The sequence below is a fragment of the Rissa tridactyla genome, chromosome 6 (genome assembly GCF_028500815.1).
Source record: "Rissa tridactyla isolate bRisTri1 chromosome 6, bRisTri1.patW.cur.20221130, whole genome shotgun sequence".
In the NCBI taxonomy this organism is placed as follows: domain Eukaryota; kingdom Metazoa; phylum Chordata; class Aves; order Charadriiformes; family Laridae; genus Rissa; species Rissa tridactyla.
The window spans coordinates 3,905,221-3,927,909 of record NC_071471.1 but is presented as its reverse complement, the minus strand read 5'-3'; the positions used below and the strand labels follow the sequence as shown (position 1 = coordinate 3,927,909).

At 39.9% G+C, this 22,689-nt stretch overlaps 1 protein-coding gene across 13 annotated transcripts in view; it reads left to right on the top strand.

The window, feature by feature from the left end:
- Positions 1 to 22,689, top strand: part of NAALADL2 (N-acetylated alpha-linked acidic dipeptidase like 2) — a 647,972-nt gene that overhangs the window by 449,514 nt on the left and 175,769 nt on the right. For 12 of the 13 annotated variants that reach the window (XR_008467120.1, XM_054206722.1, XM_054206715.1 and 9 more), the window contains 2 exons: positions 2,617 to 2,710; positions 10,374 to 10,572. Coding sequence is in view for 11 of the 13 variants with exons in the window: in XM_054206722.1 (XP_054062697.1) it covers positions 2,617 to 2,710; positions 10,374 to 10,572 (293 nt within the window). In the remaining 2 variants the exon portion in view is untranslated. Of the gene's footprint in view, positions 1 to 2,616; positions 2,711 to 10,373; positions 10,573 to 22,689 lie in introns of those variants that run through there. The other variant, XR_008467121.1, reaches the window with a different exon arrangement.

Genomic DNA, 22,689 nt, shown 5'->3' with positions numbered 1-22,689 from the left:
TACTCTCTTCAAATCAATGCTCTGAGCTTTCCTTTATGTGATTGATTTCTTCCAGATTAGCCTAAAAGTACGTGATTTAATAAACACCGCTATTACCTGTTTGCTAACACACAAATGTCTGCACTATTACATACAGAGATACTATAAAGTTTCCAGAATGCTTCTGTCAATCGTAAGATTTTGATGGTGTAACTATTTCAATAGGCAAGAGAAAACAACTTTGGTTTTATGTAGTCAAAAGCAAAATAAAATTGCTTGGAAGGCAAGAACTTATAAAAATTAAGCCAGGTTCTGTAGGAGATAATGATGAAAAGGAAAGATGCTTACTAGGATGTTCTCCTCTTTAATGCCACTTTCATGCCTCAGAAAAGAAGCATTTTTTCCACACTTTTGTGTTCTTAAACATTGCGGTAACAGATTGAAAAGTATCAGTAGCACTGTAGAACTGTTCATGTCCCTCCTTAAAATATACCTATGAATATGTATCTTGCATTACCATTTCCTGAAGGTTTTTGCAGAAATGGGGCGGCGGGGAAGAATTCAGATGTTTTGTGTGATAGAGTACTATTTAGGATTCAGCGGGTTTGGGCTCCGTATAGAAAGCCTCCTCTTCGATAGGACATTGTTTCATTGCCACGGTTGCTTTTCCATGGCAGCTTACAGGTCGTTAATGCTTTGGGCAGCTATATCTCGAAAGAGTTCCGTGCGGGACAAGGACGGATTTTGCATGGCACTGGGACATTCAGAACCAGATTTTTACAGTTGCTGACGGCTGGATTATATGAACCTGGTTTGGATCTGGTTTTGTACAGATTTCTGTTTGCCCAAACAATTTTAATTCTTGTATTTCCACAGTACCTCTCTGATATTCCTAAAACCGATGTTTTCTAATGCTTTACAACCCAGAGACTTTTGTGTGTCATCACTGACAGAAAACGTAATGGCCTTTAAGTGTTAACGGCCCGTGGAGTTGGGAAGTTACGAGAAAAGTTTCATGAGAGGTTACCGTGTAATATTTTAACACAGATGTCCAAAATTGGTGTTTTTCATCTTCTTCCAAATTCACTCTTAGTTCTTTAGTTTTCCTGATAACAGCCTGATGTATTCCCCCCTATTTTTTTCTCACTGTAAATACGGTGTGGGGTTTTTCTGCCTATTGCAATATTGTATTCTCTAGAGGTAAATCTCAATAGCTTCGCAGCACGTCTCTGCTCAGATATAGGTTGCAGCCTGATGTACAGCATATTCCCTCAGTCTCTGTACCCAAATCAGGCTGTGGCCAGGTCAAAAAACAGTATTTCTTTAATGCTTTCTTAGAAATGTTGTTGAGGTTCTAGTAATCTTTCTCCAGGAAACTTGTATTTCTGATATTACCCTGCTTTCATCCAGTTTCCTGGGAGATGGTTTTCCTCTTCAATTGCTGTACTATTGTTTTTAATATTACTTGGGATTGTTGCCTTTTCATACTACTTTGTATCGTAAAATTAAAACGCTACTTTCAGCACAGCAACTATCATATTGCTTTTGAAGGATAGATATTATTCTAACCCAACACCTTGGGAAGTATTGTACAATATGATTCTATTCAGTCCACATTTTTATCAACACAAGCACCCTCACCTGCAGCCATCATTCCATTTTAGAGCACAGCCCTGCAGGTATTTTCCCCCTTTTTGCAATAGCAAGATATGAGGAAGATGAATGAAAGTTTCGTGCATGTTTTTGTCAGTGTGTTTTTATAGCTCCCATGAACAGTGATGGACTTGGCAGCCTAGAGACTGAAATCCTCTGTTTAATCACAGGCCAGGTACAGTTCAGCAGAAAGACATATTTCTATACGCAGCCCCTGTAGCATGTCTAAGCCCTGAGCTGGAGAAGCCGATCTTCTGTAAGTGAGAAAATGTACTCGGGCCAGTCATCCCTGGCCTCCTCTCTGGAACCGTTGAAAAGAAGCATTCGTGCCACTGAGTGTCCTGACAGGCGTTAACGGCTCGTCTGGAGTGGACTGAGAGTTCCCTTTCACTCATTCGGGAATTTCTTTCTGTAAGTTGCAGAGAGGATGGAGCATTCTGTCCAGTTTGCAAGTTGTGCGTGTGTGTGCGCGTCGAGTTGTCACATAACTCTTCAAAAGGCAGTAGGTTTTCAGGCCGGCTCGCATTTAGCCATGGGATTGATGTGAAGCTTATTAATGTCTGGGATTTTTTTCTTTCTTTTTACTTGTGTAAACTCTGAAAATCTAATAGCTAAAGCCAGAGAACTAAGTAAAATGATAATCCTCATTCCTATTTTTAGAATGTTGAGATGTTTTATTTGAAACCAAAGCAAAACTAAGGCGCTTCAGAGACTCCTGCAGCATCCCAGCTCCACAGAAAAAGTACTGCACAGAATTCTTGTGTGTGGTCATAAATTGCGATCTCTTAACATTTTTTAATGTTGTATCGCAAAGGCAATGGTCTAGGTCATATTACTTTTCACAAAGATGTATTTATGCAGTTTTATTCACTTTTTCCCTGAAAATCCAATGTGATGAAAGTATGTGCTATTCCAAAAGAAGTGCTGGCTATTGAATCTGCTAGAAATTATTTGACTCTTTTCTGGGTTTTTTATATTTTTCAGCTAACAGGACAAGTGACTTTGCAAATTGCCAATGAACCAGTTTTGCCGTTTAATGCCCTCGACATCGCGTTAGAAGTTCAGAACAGTCTTAAAGGTAATTTTTGTTAGAGGAATATTGTTTTCCATTAATACAGAATAAGAAAAAGATCATCTCCTCCCTGATATGGATTTTCAATTTCCACTTGAATGATAGCCAGTGATTTTACTAGTTAAATAGTTATTATGTAATGCTAAATAAAAATAGGTTTTGTTGCTAAATAAAGCCATAAAATGTTTAATTTCTTCTGATGTTACTCTGTTAGTTAAGCAATAATTAGTATTAAAATCTCATAATTACAATCAAAGATAACAATCTCTGTGACTGAACTTGATTTTAATTCCCTTCAAGGCTTTGTTCAGTACAAGCAAGAGAAAGCTTCTAATCCCATTGCCATTTGGCTCCTTAATTTTCACAGTCATCTTCCTTGTTTGGTTATTCCACTAACTCGCCTCGTTGGCAGAGCATGCTAACTTTTCTCCTTTTTCAGGCATGACAAAGCACGATAACTTACCGTACGTGTTGTTTGAGTCAATTAAGCACTGAGACCCTGGAAGCTCTGTATTTGATCTTGGTGTGTTTGGGACAACGGGCTGGGGTTAGGGAGACGGACAAGAATGTTCCCGGTTGGAAGGTAAACAGCAGTGACTGGTAACTTGGCCAAGATGCAGATCTAATTCTCATAGAGTCTGGATTTGCCACTGTTTGCCAGGTGTAGGATGAATGCCGTGATAGGAGACCGCTCCATCAAGATTGTGGAGCCATTAGTAATATTCCTGCGTTGCCTTCTCATTTCTGGCTCTTTCTATTGTCTTGTGGCCTTTTAGGCCTTGATAAAGAAGCAGTATTCTGTAGTCCCCTGTTGACAACAGAACCCAGTTAAGCCAATAGCCCTTGGCTTGAGCTGTTTAAGATAACACAGTTAAAGGGTGCGGTTGTGCATTCCCTTTGCTTCTGGGGGGTGTTCCTTTTTTTTTTTTTTTTTTTTTTTTGAGATGTTATAAGGAACTAAACCCATTGTATGTTACTGAGATGTTCTCTGCTACTATCTAGACTACAAAAGAACAATAAACCTTTTACTGTCGTGGTTTGTGTCCTCAAACCAGGACACTTATCAATTACGAAAAGAATCTGTCTTAGCACCGTTCCTGAGGGATAAGGAGGCAGAGGAAGTCTAGGTTCTAACACTGCCCAGTGCCACCCATCCATATCAGCTTTCTCCTTAGTGTCATCTGTCTTCCTCCTCCCATTCTGTCCCTTTTCCCTTACAGTTTCCTCGTATCTTAGCGTATTCAAATGAGATGCAACTCTACTTCCTTTTCTAAGTGACTAGGTGAAAGCAGTCTGGATGCGGAGAGCACATAAGAAGCTTCGACCTTGGATTACATCTTTTGATTATTTAGCTGCTAAACTCTAAGATAATTCCTTGAATGTGTACAGACTGAGATCTTTCAGTTGGTATTCCGGTCAGAATTCAGTGAACTTAATGGTAAAAGGTACGTCCCTGACAAGAACACCCGTGAAATTTGAAAAACTGCTCCAAAACATGGTTTTGTTAGGACCTCACAGTGGAAAAATGTGAGATAAGTAAAACCATGTTGTTATTTCCTCATCTCCAATTATGTCTCTGATCCAGATTACCTGTAGTGTGCTAACGCCTTTCAAAACTAATTTTCCTATTTATATATTTATGGAACTCTCAAGTTGATCTAATAAATAAAGAAGTGAGTTCTATAAAATCACACCTAAACTTTCCGTATAGTTTAGCAGAATGTGAGATCTTATCCCAAACCTAAAGATTTTTTGCAGTCTTGTGGTGTCGCCCCTGCATTTCATTCACTCCCCACAGTACAAAGTATCACTTTTCTATAATACACGTTCACAGAAGTATGATACCTTTTCTTTAATCTTTGCCATCCATCATTGTCAAGACCGAGGAGCCAGTAGGCTGCCATTGGTCTGGAATCAGTGAGCATCCAAAAAGACAAGTAATTTTAGCTCTGTTGTGCCAGATAAACGTTGGTTTAGTTCAGCCTAAACACGGCAGGGAACGATCATCAAACAAAAAGCGCGACTCAGCTGGTATCCCTTCAGCTGAACATGAGATATCTGCTATTGTTCTTCCTTTTTTCTTTATTTTGACTAACAGGAAATGTTGATTTAAACTGAATTTTTTTCTCTAACTTCAGTTAGATCATTTATCTCCACCAGTTCAGGGGAAGGAAAATTAGTTACTCGGCTGTAGGGCCAGCAGGGTAAATTTTCTTCCAGCTGTTGACTTCGGAGTTTTGTTTAATGCCTTTTCTCATGACTCTCATGTCTCGTCTGTCTCTGACTTGTGTCAAGTAACGGTTTATTTTCATTTTGGAATCCAATTAGACAATGATCTTTTTTCTGTTAACTTAAATGAGAAGTTGTACTTTTTAACATGGCTCATGGATTTCTTCATTCTTCAAAAGGTTTTATGTTGCCTGAGATTTCCAGTTCCAAGTTGTGTTGCTTTAGTAAACGATTTCATTCTCCAACTTGATGCAAACTGTAGAAAAGGTGAAGGGAAATCCACACAACATGCTAGAAGATTCATTAGGCTTAATTTTGTGCCTCTGGGATCTAGTTCAGCTGATCACTTAAACACACATTTGATTGCCCGTTGGACTTTCTCATGGTCTTGAAGTTAAATCCTATGTGTAAATACTTAAGTCACAATTTTGCAGTCTCCTGGATGCCCTCACAAAAGGGGGTTTCTGTGTTAATATTTGTTAATACTGCATTTATTTATGTTTCCAAAGGATTTAATTCCGTGATGTGGTGGGAGTCTGTACCGTTAGCTCTGTTAAACTCACTAGGGTGTTACTCAGCACTTTATAAACCATTTCTTAGATTCGGGATAGGCTGGATGGCAGGTTACGGGGCAGTGTCATCCCCAGTGTGTTTACCTATGGCTCGAGGCCTGTTCCTCAAAGATGGGGAAATGGCTGTTAAGTGACATGTATTCTCTGCACTTGCACACACCAGAACTCTTGGAAACAAGCTACTGCTTTTGGCTTTACCTGAAAGGAAGGGTTGTGACTGGGGAAGCATTTCTTTTCGTGCATCTGCGGATGGTCTGACGTTTAACAGGAAACCTCGTGGCCATAAATGATACACGATGGGTTCCAAGACTGAAATGCAGGTCCCTGTGGCTGTTCAGGCTGTTATCTGTCTGATCACAGATTTGATATTTTAGAGAAATTCATGAACAGGTGACAGTTTAAAATACTCCCATTAACTACACATTGCAGTTGTGAGGTGTTCCTGCCTTTCAGACATTTAAAATCAAGAGCCACTGCAACTTGAATCAAATACACTATGCCTGGCATGCTATGAAAACCCAATTCATCTTTTGAGGTAGGGCCCAGACAGGACGTCAAATCTGGTGTGCGAATAACACAAATGGTTCTTTTAAGCACTTCTGTCGAAGTGTTTTGTATGTATATGCAAGTGCAAATATGTAAGCATTTGTACATAAGTATTTTGAATGTAGATAAGCATTTTTATTCAAAACATATTTGTATCATCTGCTGAATGCTCTTAGCCCTGTGCAGTCTGGACTTGTTCCTTGTAGTGTACCTTGCGCTGTATTTGAGCCTCTTTGGAATTTAGTATATTTTACAGCAAGCTGCAGGGATTGATGCTGGAGGTGTTAAAGTGTCTCATTAGGATCAAAAATCTTTCTGTACCTTTGCACCTGACTGACTCAGCAATAACAAGTTCAATCACACAGTTTACAGAAATAAAGGCAACCAGGTCTGATGCTAGCCGTGTCTCTCACTTGGTTGCTGCTGGCTGGAGAAGCCGATATTGTTTTATTATTGCAAGTAAATTATTGTAAGATTTTCTAGTTTTCCCTGTGTAGGAAGGGCAAGGGCTGAGATTTAAAGCTCTTTGGCCACGCAGTGTCAGTTGTGTGTGGCTTCCTATCAGTTAAGCCCTTTCTTCTCCCCAGAACGGATGTTTTACAGATGTTACAGCAGCTGAAGTGTTTGGGGTGATAATAGTAGGCAGTGCTAGCAGAAGTTTAAAAATAATCTGTTTTATGATAAGCCATTTCCAGGAAAGTCTGCATGACTTTCCACAGCCCTGGCTCAACCCATACATTTCAAAACATCAGTCTAAACTCTCAGTCCTTAGAAAAATCAATACAGAAACATATCGCTGTCATTTACTTGATGGCTGCATACTCATTGCCTACAGCTATCTGCTAGTCTTCAGCTTAGCATCATTTTACCTGCTTGACCCTATTTCCCTGATCATTTAGGGTGCTTTTCAGGCTTACTTTCTCCATCTGTCTGTAATGTTCAGAAAGTTTCCTTCTTTACTGTTCCCACCCATTATTCTTGACTGCTACAGAGGTGAAAAACGCAAGAGTTATCTGTATGTGTGATAGAAATACCTTCTTTGCCATGAGACGCTGATATCTTGTCTTCAGTATCCTTTCCAAGGACATTATATATTAGTATTGGCAAACCTTTCATCAGCCTTTAAAAAAAAAATCATGGAAAAATGCATTTTCCATGGGAAAGCGTTTGGTACTGAAGGGAAAGGATGAGCATCTCTTCCCTATCAGCAGGCCATATATGTTTCAGCAGCTCTGTACGAAGTCCTTGATAACTTCCTCTGTATTGACATGCTTAATATTATGTCACAACATGCCTTTTTAATGATCGCCTCTTTTCAAAGACACTTGTAGCAACACCGGATTAGTTTTCTTGGGCAGTAAAAGCCATGGTAGCAAAATTGAAGCTGATGGCAACATCTTCTTTGCAAGATGTCCGTGGATTTGTGTTTCTACCCCCTTTAGGGTACTTTCTGCAAAGCTTTCCCATTCAGATTTTCCACTGCTAGGCCCGATCATCCAATTTTGCACAGCGTGAAAAATCTTCCCAGTGCATCCAACAAGACACTATGGCTGATCCTGAACGTGCACGCTAATCAAAACCTGAAGCAATTTCCCCTCTCGCTTACATGCAAACACATGTTCGCACGCATGGAGAGGAAGCGTCGTGCTTTGAACCACTGGTTTGCCTGTGTTCGTTCTCCCGTGGGCACTTGTAGGCAAGTACATTCGTACCAGAGGGCGCAAACACAATTTTAAAATGTTAAACCTCTAGCAGTGCTTTTCATAAGAGCAATCAGTTACACAGGGAAAGGCTATTGTATTCAATGGCTGTAAAAATAAATATCTATTTGGTGTAACCTGTTTCTGAATAAAATCCGGATACATTTAGCAAGTGTAATGAAATTCAGCAGTAGAATTCTCTGATCAAGAGTGTACGTACTCGAGTCGCTTTCTCGTACTTGCAATTTTATTTATTTAACAACTAAACAACTAGCTTAGATGATTCATCATGATTCATACTGGAGACAAAAGGACAAAGAATACAAAATATAAATGAGGTGGCTTGTTTTCTCTTGAGTGAAGTAATGCCTGCAGGTGTTGTGTTTTTTTGGTTTTTTTTATTTTCTCTGTAGAGCATCACAAGGTATTTAAGACATTATTAGTCAATGCATCCTTTCCTTTAAGAGTCATTCGCCCTTCCACTGCCAGCTTCTCAACTTGAGAAAAGCATAAATCACGTTCTCCCTTGGCACTGACGTTCAGTGTGTTGTGGTAACAACTACTGATGCCTCAAAGCTGTGTCCTTAGTCCTCTGTGGTGACACCAGCCATAGACACTTCCAGGGTTTGTACTGAAGAATTCAAACAGGGCCTGGGTGTTTGTTTTGTGATGAGTGCTGCTTTAGAGTGTGGTATAAACACTGTTTTTCACTCATGACTGTAAAGTAAAATGTAGTTGTTTTAGGGGCAAAATGCTGCGGAGAAGGAATGGGAGCATTTACAGGCTTTTTGTGTTTAAAAGGAGGGTCTGGTTGCCTTCGTTTCCAAGTACAGAATGATGCATTTTCCCTTTGTCTCACCTCCCCTGTTGAAAAGGCACAGCTGACACTTACCATTGGTTGTGTAATATTCAGAATAAAAATTACAAATGTTGTATGTTACTTGGAATATGAAGTACTTTGCTGAAACCAAAGGATTCTTTCTAACAGGGTGAATTTAAACCTTTCCGTGCTGACCCAAGTCCTGGGGGAAGGTATGCACAGTGCGTACTTGGGCAAACTTGTCCCAAACCAGGACAGACATAAACCATATTCTCTCACTCCTGTTCCCACGGGGAGCTTCTGTTCATTGTTGAAATTCATCTTGATAGCTCAGGAAATCTGTCAGTTTCTCTCACACCAGCATCTGTCTCTCCGTGTGTTTTGGATCATTTCATGTTTTGCTGGATCGGAATGTGTTAGTCAGCTGCATGACAGGAGCGCACGGGGATCTATGAACTCCTTTCCCTTTGCTGAAATGTATCCAATAGCAAATCCCTTTTTCCATCCGAGGGGGAGAATGTGTCATGTTCAGGCATTTCCTTGAATTTCTTAGTTGTACCTGTTTGCTTTTCCCTTCCTGTTATGTGCTCACCTTTCAGACTCCATCCATAAATAGTTCGAGGAATGGGTTGATGTTCTTCATTTACTATTTCTGATCTCTCCGTATATCTATTAGACAAGGAACTTTAGCATTCCTTTAACTTGTATCTCGAACCACTTTGTTGGATTAATCATCTCATTTACTATGATACCGAACTCACTGGGGTTTGTACATTCAACTAAAGGTGAGGCAGCTTCTGAAGCTGGACGGTTTGTTTTGATTAAATCATCATTTGAGAGATCTAAGGATAGTTGATTTTCTTGTCCTTAATAGGGAAAGTGAAACTCGGCCTTAAAGATCATTTCTGCATCCTGGAAATGTTTTTGCTGACTGGTGTTACTTTTGACTTGATCTCAGGTTCAGACTCTGCTCTCTCTCTCCATGTGCTTGTGAAAACGAACGCAGTCTATGCACGCGCTGGGGAAGGCGGGCACGTTCTTCACCTGCTCTGCAGGTGGGAATAGTCTGCGCGCTCACAGCGCTCCAGTTCACCTCTCACGGTCTTCTTTCTGGACTACAAACAGGGAAATACCAAAATCATGGTGTGCCCAAAAGTGCTGCGGACATTTATTCTTTTGGTGTCTGTGTAGGATTACAAACAACATAACAGTTAACACTCCAAGTTTAAAAAAGTTTGGGAAATACTGACTGGATTAGAATATACATTTGGATATCAGTTAAAGTGTTAGCTGACTCAAGGACACAATTTCACATCTCCTCTGCAAGTGTTGTTAACCTCTAGGATTCTAAAATGTTGAACAAAATTCAATTAAACTCTGCATATTATGATTTTCTATACAGCAGTCATTACGGAATCCAAGCACAAGCTTTCAAACTTGAAAGCAGGACCATCAAATGGCATTGAATAAATGCTGTCTCGGAAGGAAATGTTAGTGTTATTGATTTATAACCATCGCTTCCTGCATGCCTGTTTTTCCAATGGTAGATTTCAAGCTCTACCCCAAAACCATTCCTCATACCTTATTAGATCTTAAAATATCACAGCCCAAATTGATCTTCTTTGAAAAAAAGATCAGAGCTTATGCGCAATGATCTGTGACTTCCCTTGATTCATAATGTAATTCTCACAAGGGAAAAGAGGCTCGGGTTTTAATTGGACTATTAATTTTGGCTTGTAAGCAAGAGTAATAAGCGATGTTCTCTGAATCATTGGCAACTGTCTTGCTCTTACTGTTCCTAGGTGATGAAGTAGTCATTCCTCAGTTGCTTGCGGTGGCATCACGTCTGAGGGACACTGCAGAATTGTTCCAATCTGATGAGATGCGCCCAGCTAACGACCCCAGGGAGCGCGCTCCTGTCAGAGTCAGGATGCTCAATGATGTGCTGCAGAACTTGGAGAAAAGCTTCCTGGTTCATCGAGCTCCTCCAGGACTTTACAGGTATGGTGCTCAACACCTTCTTCATTTGAGTCTAAATGGTAATCTCGCGCTGCTTGTTTTTCAAAACTGCCAAAAAACCTGTCTAAAAACTGCAGAAAACACTAATTCATTACAATACAAGAGGCCATTAGAATGCAGCCCTGTAGCGTCTCTGCCATGACATCACTGCAGACAAGACGTACGGTGTGACGGCAGCTCAGGCAGCACGACAGAGACTGGTGTTAGACGGTGCAGTAAGCTTTCAGAAGAAGAAAATACTTTGAAGTCTGATACTGTTTGACAAGCTCCACCTATGTTTTATTTAAAACTTTTTACAGTTCATTGAAGATTCAGAATTATACAAGATACAGTGTAGCATTATTTAACATATTTAATTATATAGTAGTGTTCTTGGGCACATTTCAACCAGTCACAGGCAGTACAGTGGAGTGAATGAGAGGGCCTCGGTCCGTCACCATTCATAACATCTTGTCTCTGGTTACAGTTGTTCTCCAATATGTATTCAGCTGCACTACCCAGGTTGACTTTAAGGTGCCGTCATCATTCCATTTTTCACTTTCTAAGAAAGTCGTCTACAGGTCTGTATCTCTCACCATAAATTCCTCTACAAAAAAATAGCTTAGGGCAATTGGTAGCTTAAAAAAAGTTAGCAAAGCAAGAATTGGCCGGCCTGGCCCTCTGGCTGTTCAGAAGTAATACAGTATGTGCAAGTGCCTCAGTACAAGCTGTCCGAGGCGCTGTGTTGCAGCCCATCAACGTAGTGTTTCATAGCTTGGCCCCAAGGGTGTGTTCTCAGTGCCCTCGGCGTATGCGGGTTGTTTGACTTCACCAGGCTTACTGGGATGAGTTTGAAGGACTCTGTGGCTGAAGCCAAGGGCTCATCCATACTGCCCATTAGGAGCCTTCCTAAAGGAAAAACGTCCCTAAAGCCGTACCCAGGTTTTACTTTAGGGGAAACTGGTTGGCATGCTCAAAAAGAGCTCCGAAGCGAACTGACACGCGTGCATACACAGGAGACAGACAGGGCCAGGACACGGCAGTGAATGAGGCATCTCTGCTAGTTGGGAATATAAATGTACTTGCAACCAGAACTACTAAAAGAGTATTTCATTGCAGTTGGTGGGAAAAATTGTCAAATGTCTTGTGCAAGTGATTGTTTCAAACAGGCACAAAATAGACAGATGGCACGGGCAGAATTTGGAAGAAAAGCAGAAAGCTACAGCATCAGGAGGAAGAGGTTCTTCCAAGTATTAGGAATGGCATAAACCAAATGCAGTCATCTTTTAACAAAACAAAAAAAAAAAGTTAGTTGTGGTGAACTCAACGGTGTTCGTGAATAAAATCCTGACAGCTATAATAAAGAAAATATAGTAGTGATATTTGAGGAGGGGCTAATTGACTTCATTCCTGCTGTGACTGGATTTATAATATAAAGAAATAAACCAAAATGTGATTAAATAATGTCTTAATATTCCAGGTTTAGCACTGTTGTCTCTTTTTGTCTGAGTTGGTGTGGTGTTGCAAAGGAGCCATAAAACTACTTAATATAATGTAATCTGTGTTGCAGCGCAGGAGCACGTCGTTGAATCTGGCCCCGTTCTTTATTTGTAAAAACAAATTATAACAAACCTTAGGATTCCGGTAAGAGGGGTTTTTGAGGTCTCCAATATTTAAATTCTTGCAATGCTGGCAATATTACTTTTGTTAGTCATCAGGATGTAATTGCTAGATATGCAGGTACAATGTGAATTACATTTTTCACCTTCCTGCTCCCAGCAGTACTTCGGCCCAGAGTGCGCTTTTCACACTGGCAAAGTAGATAGTGTGAAAGTAAAAATTTTGTCATTTTCTCCCTCTTGATTTCATTAATTTTAATACAAGATTTAACAGTAGATGATAAGGTTACTTCAGAGTTTGTGGGCAAACTTTGGATTTGACTTTCTTCTGAACTACTTTACCTAACATCGCCTGGAGTATGTAACAGTAAAGTACACCTTGTGTATCATCATTTGGATACTTATTTAAAAAGAATGCATTCTTTGTACTGTGCCGAGGTGTGTAACTATAGTCTAGATTTACCTTTAATACAAATAGAATTGAGGGCAGCGATAGATTTCTCATTTCCTTCCCTGCCGCTAAAAACCTGCAGTACAGTTCCTTTCCAAAAAAAGCCTCTAACGATATGTCTGTATTTGGATTGGTTTGCACTTTTTAGGGATTGAAAGTCCCTCTATTAATTGACGCAGTTATAGGACTCTGTTTTGTGTTCTGCAGCTGTAATTGTATCACAGGAACACTAGAAGTACTTGAAAATCCTGGTATACTTTATTTTGCTTTTAGAACTTTAAGCTTTTCTTTTTGCAATTTGGTAAAGAAAACAAACAAAAAAATCAGTCTCACAGCCAGGACCTTGTATGCCATGTTTCATCCCAGTCAGAAGATTGATGGGCAAGTTATAAACCCCTGAAATAGTGGTTTATAATGGAAATGCTGGCAGCCCTTTAACTATAGCAGCGCAAGCAGTGCCGCAATAAATACTGTGCTTCATCTGTAAACAGAAATTTAGGATGCAGTTTGCAGCCTTGACCTTCAGGCTCCAACTGTGTTTAGATCATTAAGATTCCATAAATACCGTAATTTACAGCCTTCTGAAGGAAGAATTTGTGTGCACAGTAAAGCACGTATTCTTCATGAAAAAATGATTGCTTCCTGTATACCCATTTGGACTCATATTCTCAACCTCAATCAAAGTACTTGACAAATTTGCTGAAGTTTAGGCATCATTTTTAGGCTTGTGTTTGTCCTAATTCACAGCTCTCCGGATCTATCCTATGTTTTCTCTTCTAGAACTTGAATTCAAAAGAAAGGGGGATTTTTTTGCGTTATTGCAGGATGTGGTTACAACCTGCTTGTGTTTGACCGCTGCAGGGGAACGAATACATCTTTTCTGGATATTTTTTTCTGTGGTTTGTACGCTCATTGCCATGGCCGTAGTCTCTTACTGTATATATGTACTTAAAAATACAGATACCTCATTCCGGTCAATGTCGTAGGGCAATATTTGGGCATAATTGCTATAACGAGCAATCAAATTATCCAAAGTTACTAACAGAATTCAAATTACTTGAATTTTTGATAGTTATATTAGGATATCCGGTCTAAATTTAAGTAACGATGATCGACATTGGCAGGTTGTTCAATACAGTGGAAGTAAACACTGTCGTTTGGATGATCATCTTCTTGCCTCAACTTCATGACATTGAAGTGAAAATTTGACAACAGCGTACTTTCCCCGTCATATTCTGTTTCCAGCTGAGCTGGAAAGATACAAATACAGCTTTCGTCGGGGTATTTTAGTCTTATCCAAAAATTTAGGCAGAGTGAAAAATAATAGGTTGAGAAACGTTATCCTGCTTTGCAAAGGTTACCCGGAGGCTTGATTTGGGGTTAGGACACAATCTCAGAGTTTTATTGTACCTGAAGAATTTCTGTGATTCCCAATGGTATAACCCCAGGTAGACTTAATATTTCCAAAATAAATGTTCGGGAACAAAATAGGATAGCTACTGGTATTTTTTGCTTATCTGCCTTCACTTCGCATAAAATAATCATAATATTGGTAATTTTGTGATTTATATTTTGTCATTATTTTAATGGAATAATGGGGCTGTTTCTTGCTTTCCACTCCTACGGTGTATACTTGTGCTGAACATTTCCCTAGATTTTCTGATGCTCATATTTTGATACTAGTACTAATAACCATAGATTACACTGCAGTGGCATGCATGAAGCCAAGGTAAGCACAGAGGTCCTGGTACTTCAGGCACTGTGCGTAGACAGGAAAAAATAAAAAATATTATCTCGAGCATATTGTCCTCTCAATGAGGTGGTCAGCCTCAGCAGAGAGATGATTCTATAAATGCTGATACGTAGCAAGAAGATCTCAAATTCTTACCCTCATCAGCATTCAGTAAAGCCCATGTAGTCACCTGCTGGGGACAGAAGAAGATGCTTTATCTCCGTATTCTAAACAAAGGGTGCTTCAGCCATAAATAAACATGGATCGAAGCAAAGACCTGGGGCAGTTTCCCTACAGTGAAAGCAACTTGTCTGATAAGGTCGAGGAAGTACTCGCTGACACCTGTCCTGACACTGATTAACCAAATCTCGACGTGGCTTCTGAGAGGGAATACAATTAATTTCTGTAAATTAATGTTTGTAAGTTAGGTAATCAGGCAAACGCATCCATGCTGCGTGATGAGTCTCCTCTCTGTCTCTTTCCTGAACATCTTTGTCTTTTGTGCATCAGCTAATTTTTCAAACTCTTAGATTCTAGAAGTCTAGTGTCATGCTTTTGCATGCTTTTCACCCTACAAAAATACCCGCCCAAACACTGGCACCGCCAGTATCATGGATAACAAGACAGCGTGTGTCTTCCTGGTGTTTATAAATATGGAGCTCGACTCTTAGTTTGCCTAGACTAAGACCATTCCTACTGTTCTTTGTATGTTTTATTTCTTATATTTGCTGATCACCACAGCCTCTGACAACCTGTCAGCCTAACCTGTCTGTCGAGTGCGTGTGGCCGCCCCTTAGGTATTCACACGGGGAGCTTGTGTCTTTGTGTTGAAAGGCGTAGCGCTTCAATAGCATGGGAACAATGAATAATAACGTTGCAAAGAAATGAGATAATCAAGAAAACGTTATGGAGTATCAGGCAGAGGACACTCAGTGAAATAAGATGTCTTCTCTTTCTGAAAGTGTTTTGTTTTGTCGGGTCCATGCCTAGAACTCAACCTGATATTCGTATTTGATGGATGCTGTTGATACTCGATGGATCCAGTAGAAAGGATGCAGGGTTTCCTAGAACATCCTGTGATGCTTCCACCGAGATTTCCAAATCTAAAGGAGTCACTAAATACAGAGTTTGTTGTCTTTGGTCTTTAAAAGTCCAAAAAAAAAAGGCACACAGGGGCTCAGGCTGTCATTTCCACTTCAGTTAGGTGGGTTTTATTCTTAATAAACCATTGCTTAAGGGTCACTTATGTCCTGACTGACAGTTCTTTTAACAATTTTTTAAAAAAATCAAAGTCAACTTGTGTAAAATCTTTCATTTAAGAGTTTCATCTTAGCTTGCCGAGTTTCCCCTGCCCATTAAGGCAGTATGCATCTGTCACCGCTAGTTAGGGAATTGTTGCAGGGGCCATTGGGCTACGTTTAGCAGATGTAATTGAGTGAATTCAGTAATAAGTAGGTGAAAAGTAAGGATTTTGAAAACAATCTGTGTTTTCAAGAAAGACCTCCAGCAGTTTTTATTGCTCATTTGTGCAAGTTAAACTTCTTCCTTTTGCTTCTTTTTATCATGGATACCCAGGTGTGACATTAACACTTCTTTGGGCTAAAAAATCACAACAGCTCAGTACGTTAAAATGCACTGAATAAAATACTCTCTGTAGGCAGTGATATATTATGCAGCCTGAATTTGACATAATGAAATGACGGAACAATCAAAAGATGCTTTTAGCACCACACAAAAAGATAATTTGCGTCACTGCTAATCTCATGCCACTCAAGTGTTTGTTGTTCACTGGGACAAACGTTTCCCTTTCGGATGGCGATGTGTTATATACGTTGCTGACAGGCGTACGGAGTCTACTGCATTTATTTCTGTTTGACTGATAAACTGCAGCGGATTCTCAGGTGTCAAAATTCACATGCCCTATGACTCCAGTTTCTAGAGATACAATTAGTAGGAAAGTTAAAGTCCGTATTGAATCCCTATGTGTAAGCAAGCTGCTCATTGGATTTACAGAGGACAAACGTTAACGATGCAAATATCCCACTGATCTTAAACAGTGACATGGGTAACTATGTAGTGCAATGTCATGTTAAAAAAAAAAAAAAAAATCTAGCCACGAGTTTCTACAGAAGACAGTAATTCTGGCTCGTTGCACAGACTCTTTGCAGATCAGTTTTTTCATTTTGAACTCTTCATTTGTGGCTTTGAGTAAAAAATATTCCAGTATACTTTGTGGTAATGTTTGAGATCTTTTTGACTGACCTGAACCAAACACACAGAGTACGTATTTTTCTGCATCGTGTAATGTGGAGAGAGTGATTTGGGATGGTGCTGATGATCTGTAGTGTGGGAGATACTGCAATGATTCGTGTTGCGCTGACAGTAGTAGATAACGTTCTGTCTCGTGTTATCTGCCATATGCAATTTGTAAATACAATACTGGAATGATGTTGGGGGAGAAGGAAAGTATTGTGGACTGGATTTAGAATAACGTACCTCAGATTTTGCCGTTCAGTCAGAATAAATGAATTTTATTCTTACTGTACAGCAGTGATTTGCCATTTGACTTTTCACCCTAGTATCCTGTGTCTTTCAAAATTTGCATCTCTTTCTTCTGGAACTGTTCCACATCTTATAAATGGAGTTACAATTCGTGGTATCACTTGTTTCACTTTCTAATCCATCACTGGTGTTTCTTGGCTCTGCAGTTCTTGTTCAGCTCCCTTCTCTCTGATACACATTTGCCTGAATGTATTTTTTTTACCCCTAAGATGTCTTCCCGTTTTCTTCTACCTTCTTCCTTCAAACTGCAGCGATTATGCAGTCTAGTTGTAGTTTGTAAGTCTAACTTAGAGATGACAAACTCAAATGTTCAGGACAGAAGAAGTGAGACACGGTTTCAGTAAGACTCGCTTCATTGGGGCTCACTTCATGAACTCCTAATGAGAAGAAAATCACAGGAAACATTCCAAGGATGGTTTTATGTTCTTCCCCAAGAATGTGGGAAGGCAAAAAGCAGTTGCGTGAGAGAGGTGGAGGGCGGCAGCTATGCACTGTCACAACATCTGAGATGCTGTGTGTGCTTAGTAAATCTTTAGTTAATGCTTACTTGAAAGATCATTTTCCTCCCAGTCTTTGGTAGCGGACATTGACTGAAGGGATTAGGTTCTTGGTGTAAATGCTCCTGTGAATATATGCCGTTGTCCGATGACCGGGATTCATCAGTGGTGACAATCATGAGTCAGTAGCCAGAGTTTTTACAGCATAGTCAAAAGTGGTTTTTATCATAAAACTGAATAGACTGAGTCATCTCTGCAGGTCACCCCTGATTAGAAAATAATTTATAAGAACATATTGCAATTCTTAACTGCCAGGTTTTTTGTTTGAATCCTAAAACCAGAGACAAACCAGTTAGTTAACGGCACGACAAGCAATGATGTCAGTATAACCAGGTCGGTACAAACTAAGAAGTATTTCCTATTAAATCCTGAACACTAGATTCCAACAGCACTTACATAGATATCTCTGTCTTCAAAAAAAATGCAATAGCATGTTTGGCACACTTAGTTCAGTTTAAAATCATAATTTGAGTCAAATTCATACATCTGAGTCAGTAGCAGTCTCTGGAGTAACAACCTTGATATAAGGTGGACTGAAAGTATTTTGTTTACTGTATTCCTTTTAAACATTGTACCCGACTTCTACGTGGGAGTGTAGCACGGGGGGAGGAAAAATGGAACTTTCTTCTCTCTTGAGCAGCTACCAGAAGCCAGATGTAATTAAGGTCACTTCCTATTCACTCAGATGGTGCAGATAGTCAAAATGGGATTTGAGGGACCAGGAAGAAGAAGACACAGTCATGAATCTGCTCATTCAGTGGATCAACATAATGTAGTGTTGAAATCAAGTTGTAACTCTGAATAGCACAAGTACCATTCCCTAGGACACCTTTTGCCACCAGCGCAGCTCCCCAGAACAAGTATAACTAGGAAAATGTAGGGACTGTTTAAATGCATAATGGACCTGTAGGAACAATTTTCTGGCGGCATGAGCATTGTCTGGCACTGGACGACTTTGGGAAGGGTTCTGCCCTCGTCCTCCCAGCCCCTCTGGGGGGGATTCAGCAGCGCTGTGGTTATTCATTCTTTCAGCCAGATAGGTAGAATTTCATCCGCTGGGCTGTTGACTCTTTAACATTCATCCGTGTGTGGAGCAGCACGTTTATCCTGGTGTACATCGGTAGCAATTACTACTTTGATAATGCTCTTACAAATTCCTGTTACGGTTATTATTTTTCTCATGACTGATAATCATGCTGAATTACACCCTTTCTTAATACAGAGAAGATGCGATGAAGTGAATGTAACTCAAAACACCTGATCCATCTGAGTGGCACTTCAAATGGGTTTTCCTTTGCAATCACCGGTACATGTAATGACCATGAGGTAATGACTGTATTTGTTGTCTTGTAAATTTTTACTATTTAAAGAGCATTTGCTGCATAAATACTACTGAATTAGCCATCTGCAGGGATGTAATTATGGTTGACTTTAAAGCTTACATGAAAATCTTTTCATTACACCTGCAAAAGCAGAAAACCACTATAACTAGGGATTATGTCATGGCTGGAAACTAGCTGTCTCGCTTCCCTGATATGAATGGCAAACCTGGGTGTACCTACCTTAATTTATTTTTCCTTTATGTACTTCTCATGAATTTTCTTCCATCCTTTTAATTAGATTGATTGGTACACTTAGAGAGTTCTGTCCTTAGTATGCGTCAGACCCGTTATGTTTTTGGTACAGTAAATATTATTACACATATTGCAATTTACCACAGCATTCGTGGCCCTTAAGACAAGAGTTCATCCAGGACGTACAATTCCTTGTGCTTTCCGTGAATGTGCGTGGTCGTGACCTTGCAAAGAACCTGGTTTTTTTGTATAATGACATTTATTTGAATATGTGGCCTTATTAGATGTTTTAGCCCATTTCACAGTGGTTGTTGTGCTAACTGGAAAGATCCTTTCACTGAGGGCTATTCAGTGGGCTCTGTGCAGAGCTGTCGTTCCAATGCCTAGCAACTCTTCCCGTTAGGATACAGTTCCCATTTGGTTTCCCTCTCTGGCAGATCTCACTCAGGTCTGTGCTCAATAGGCCAAGAACATTCGGTTACAGAGAAAAATAGCCTGTGATCTCAGAAAGTTATATAAAGCAGTAGGTTTTGAATTTATTAAGTATGACAGAAACTTAATATTTTATACATTATTTCATTTTTCTTATAAATGGTAGAGTCGATAACATTTTTTAGATCCAAGAAATATGTGGTTCCACATTTTTGGTCATGACAGGTAAGAACCACTCGTGTATGTTTGAAATATTAGCCAGGAACATTTCTCAAATATAGTACAAAAATAAGTGGAATTCATTGGAAAACTAGTTAAAAATGTAATACTCCCCCCACTGAGGTATTACCCAGGCAATAGGACTTAGAAATTTGCTGGTGGGATCATTAACACAAAATTACCTTAAATGGGATAAAAAAACCGTTAATTTTGTGTGTATCCATGCCATTGAAGGTAATAAAAATATAACTTCAGGCATTTCTGTAAAGAACATATTATGACATGATTAATTTTTTATCTACAGTTAACTCTTATGATAGTGACCTTTCTGATTTTGGCTGTGGTGATAACGGTCTCACGTCTCCCGGTGTGGAGTTACTTACGATGATAAACGTAACCAGGATCGGAACTGGACATCAAGGTCAAGCCAATTTACTGCACAAATACGGGACCCTGCTTGCAGCTTTGTTTAGAAATTGTATTCCTCCTTAGGAATCGGATGTTTTACATGATTTCTAGATAAAAAACGCTATGAAGCCTTCAGAATATCAGCTGTGAGCCATTTGGAAATAATTTTATTAATTCACTTCCCTCAAGTCCTTGGAAATAGTAGCACATCTGCTTTGAATTTGTACGTTTCAGACTGAGACATCCTTAAAAGAAAAATAGTTTCCTCCAAATTATTCAGCATAAGCATATGTTTCTTTCCTTTGAAAAGCAAGTGCAGCATAAATCAAAGAACACCATGCCTACATTTGGTACCAACAGCTACATTATCTGAAATTTAACAAAGTGTATTTCATACCGGTTGCTGCCAGCAAATAACATTTTAAAATACAGTTATATTAATTTTGTTTAATGCATCATCACTCTTTATAGATGCAAGTCCTTGTTGTAAGAAATTACAGAAAAAATATTGAAGGACTTTCCAGGAATGTTTGCATTTCTGTGGAGTATATACCATTCTCTCATCAGCTGCGTGTAGGGTTCAAGCGGTCTGTGGCAGAGTCTGATAGTGTGTTTTGTGGCTTCTTCAGGAATTTCTAGATAAAGTCACTTAATTAATTTCTATAAAACCCTAGAGAAAATCATGCCTAATTAATTAGAGAACTGCTCTTCAGCAGTCATAAATAATCACTTGCAACTTCTGAAGAACAAATGCACCCTAATTTTTCTTTTTCATTCCGCTTCTGTTCTGTGAAGTCATTCTGCACTGTTGAAGTTGTAGAATTGGTTCTTCTTACTTACTGATCGTACTTACTCCAAAGCAAGAAGAAATAGATTTCCTAAACTCAGCAAATTTCCAACAGGGGAAAAACTGTGAGTGCAAGGTTGATGTTCAGCCCTTGCAAAACAGGTATTTTATTGAAGCCTGATTTTACCCAAACTCAGTCTTTAAACTAGTCAGACTTCTTACTCCGTTATTCTTATTTGAGGCTGTTCCAGAACATCAGTTCTCTTATGATTAGCAACTTGAATCAAGCTTCCAGCTTTCATTCGTTCATGATTATTTTATATTATACTAGAAGCTGTTTTGCTATCACAAGCCACAAAAATATAAAAAAGTACGGGAAGAAAGGAAGTAATTACTGTTTATTTAACGAAAGTGAAAAAGTTTAGCTACAGGTTGTCATAGATACAGTATCCCATTTGAAATCTTTTCCAAGCCATTACAAAGCAATGTCCTATTATCAGAAAATGAAGATTAGCGTTCATCTAGCTTTTTATTACTGTTGACAGTAATGAAACAACTATCAAAAGAATAATTTTCTTACATGTTTGGGAGCAGAAAGTGAAAGTGAATTTTTTCTGTGAATGTTGAGTTTTAGTCGCAAAAAATTCCCCAAGCAACCTTTACTCAGCTTGATTTCTTTAATAGATCTTTCACTTTCTCTTTAGGATTCCGAATGCTCGTACGTGCAAATTGGGATGTAGTAGGTGAATCTGTAACGATCACCAGGACAGGTTTGAGGTTGGGAGGGTCTGTAGGTACAGTTCGGATGGCTGGTTATTATAGAGTCAAGTCTGATGCGGTCACCTCTTTAGGTGAAGATTGTCGGGGGTGGTGGGAGCGGGCTGCTCCCTAAAGGATGGGCAGCCAAGCATGGTAACGTGGCCAGCAGGGCAGTGGCCGCTCCAGCCAGGTGAGTGCCCAAGCAATGCAAGCAGGGGAGGCCTGGGAGGGGCAGTCAGGTTCAGCCGAGAGCCTCGGCCATCAGGCAAGCCCCCGGTGATGCAAGTCAGGCCGGGAAGTGGTCTTGAAGGTTGGGGTCTGGATCAACGGGCTGCAGGGCAGCACCAGGGCTGGAGACAGGCACGCCTACGACGTGGCTCAGGCCGGGACTGCAGACCAAGGGCTCGGGTGAGATGGGGCTGCTGGGCCTGCGAGCAGGCGGTGTGGGAAGTGGCCCAGGTAAGGCTGGTCGGGCGAGTAGGACCTATTAGTGCCATCAAGGCCTTGACAAAGATCTAAGGTTGGCTGGGCGCAGCAAGCTGAAACTTATGCTAGAGTTAGGGTTGGCTTTAGCGATAATTCAGTAAGAGCTTAGTGTGGTTTACAACAGTGCATTCGTTACCTTTAGAAAAGCACTGTAATCAAAGATAACTGCAGAAATGAAAGATAATATATCTTGTAACCAGCTATCATTCCAGTTTGGCTTCTCTTTTTCCTTTGTTTATTTGGCATGCAATCAAGCCAAACCAAGCCTCGAGACACTTCACAGAGCTGCCAAAATCAGGATTTATTTTTTAAACAAGACCTATTCTGAAGCGGCCTCTCAGAAACAAATGCAGACTTGGAATAATTATCTCCTTATAGTCCCACGTCCCAACAGGATTTTGTTAAATGCAGATTTACCATAACCTCCGTTTGCCATAATTGACTCAATTAGAGATGCCCTAACTCCTGTCTCTTACGCAAGATAAATTTCTGTCAGGCAGGGACAGAATTTATCTGGTTTACCACTGTCACGTA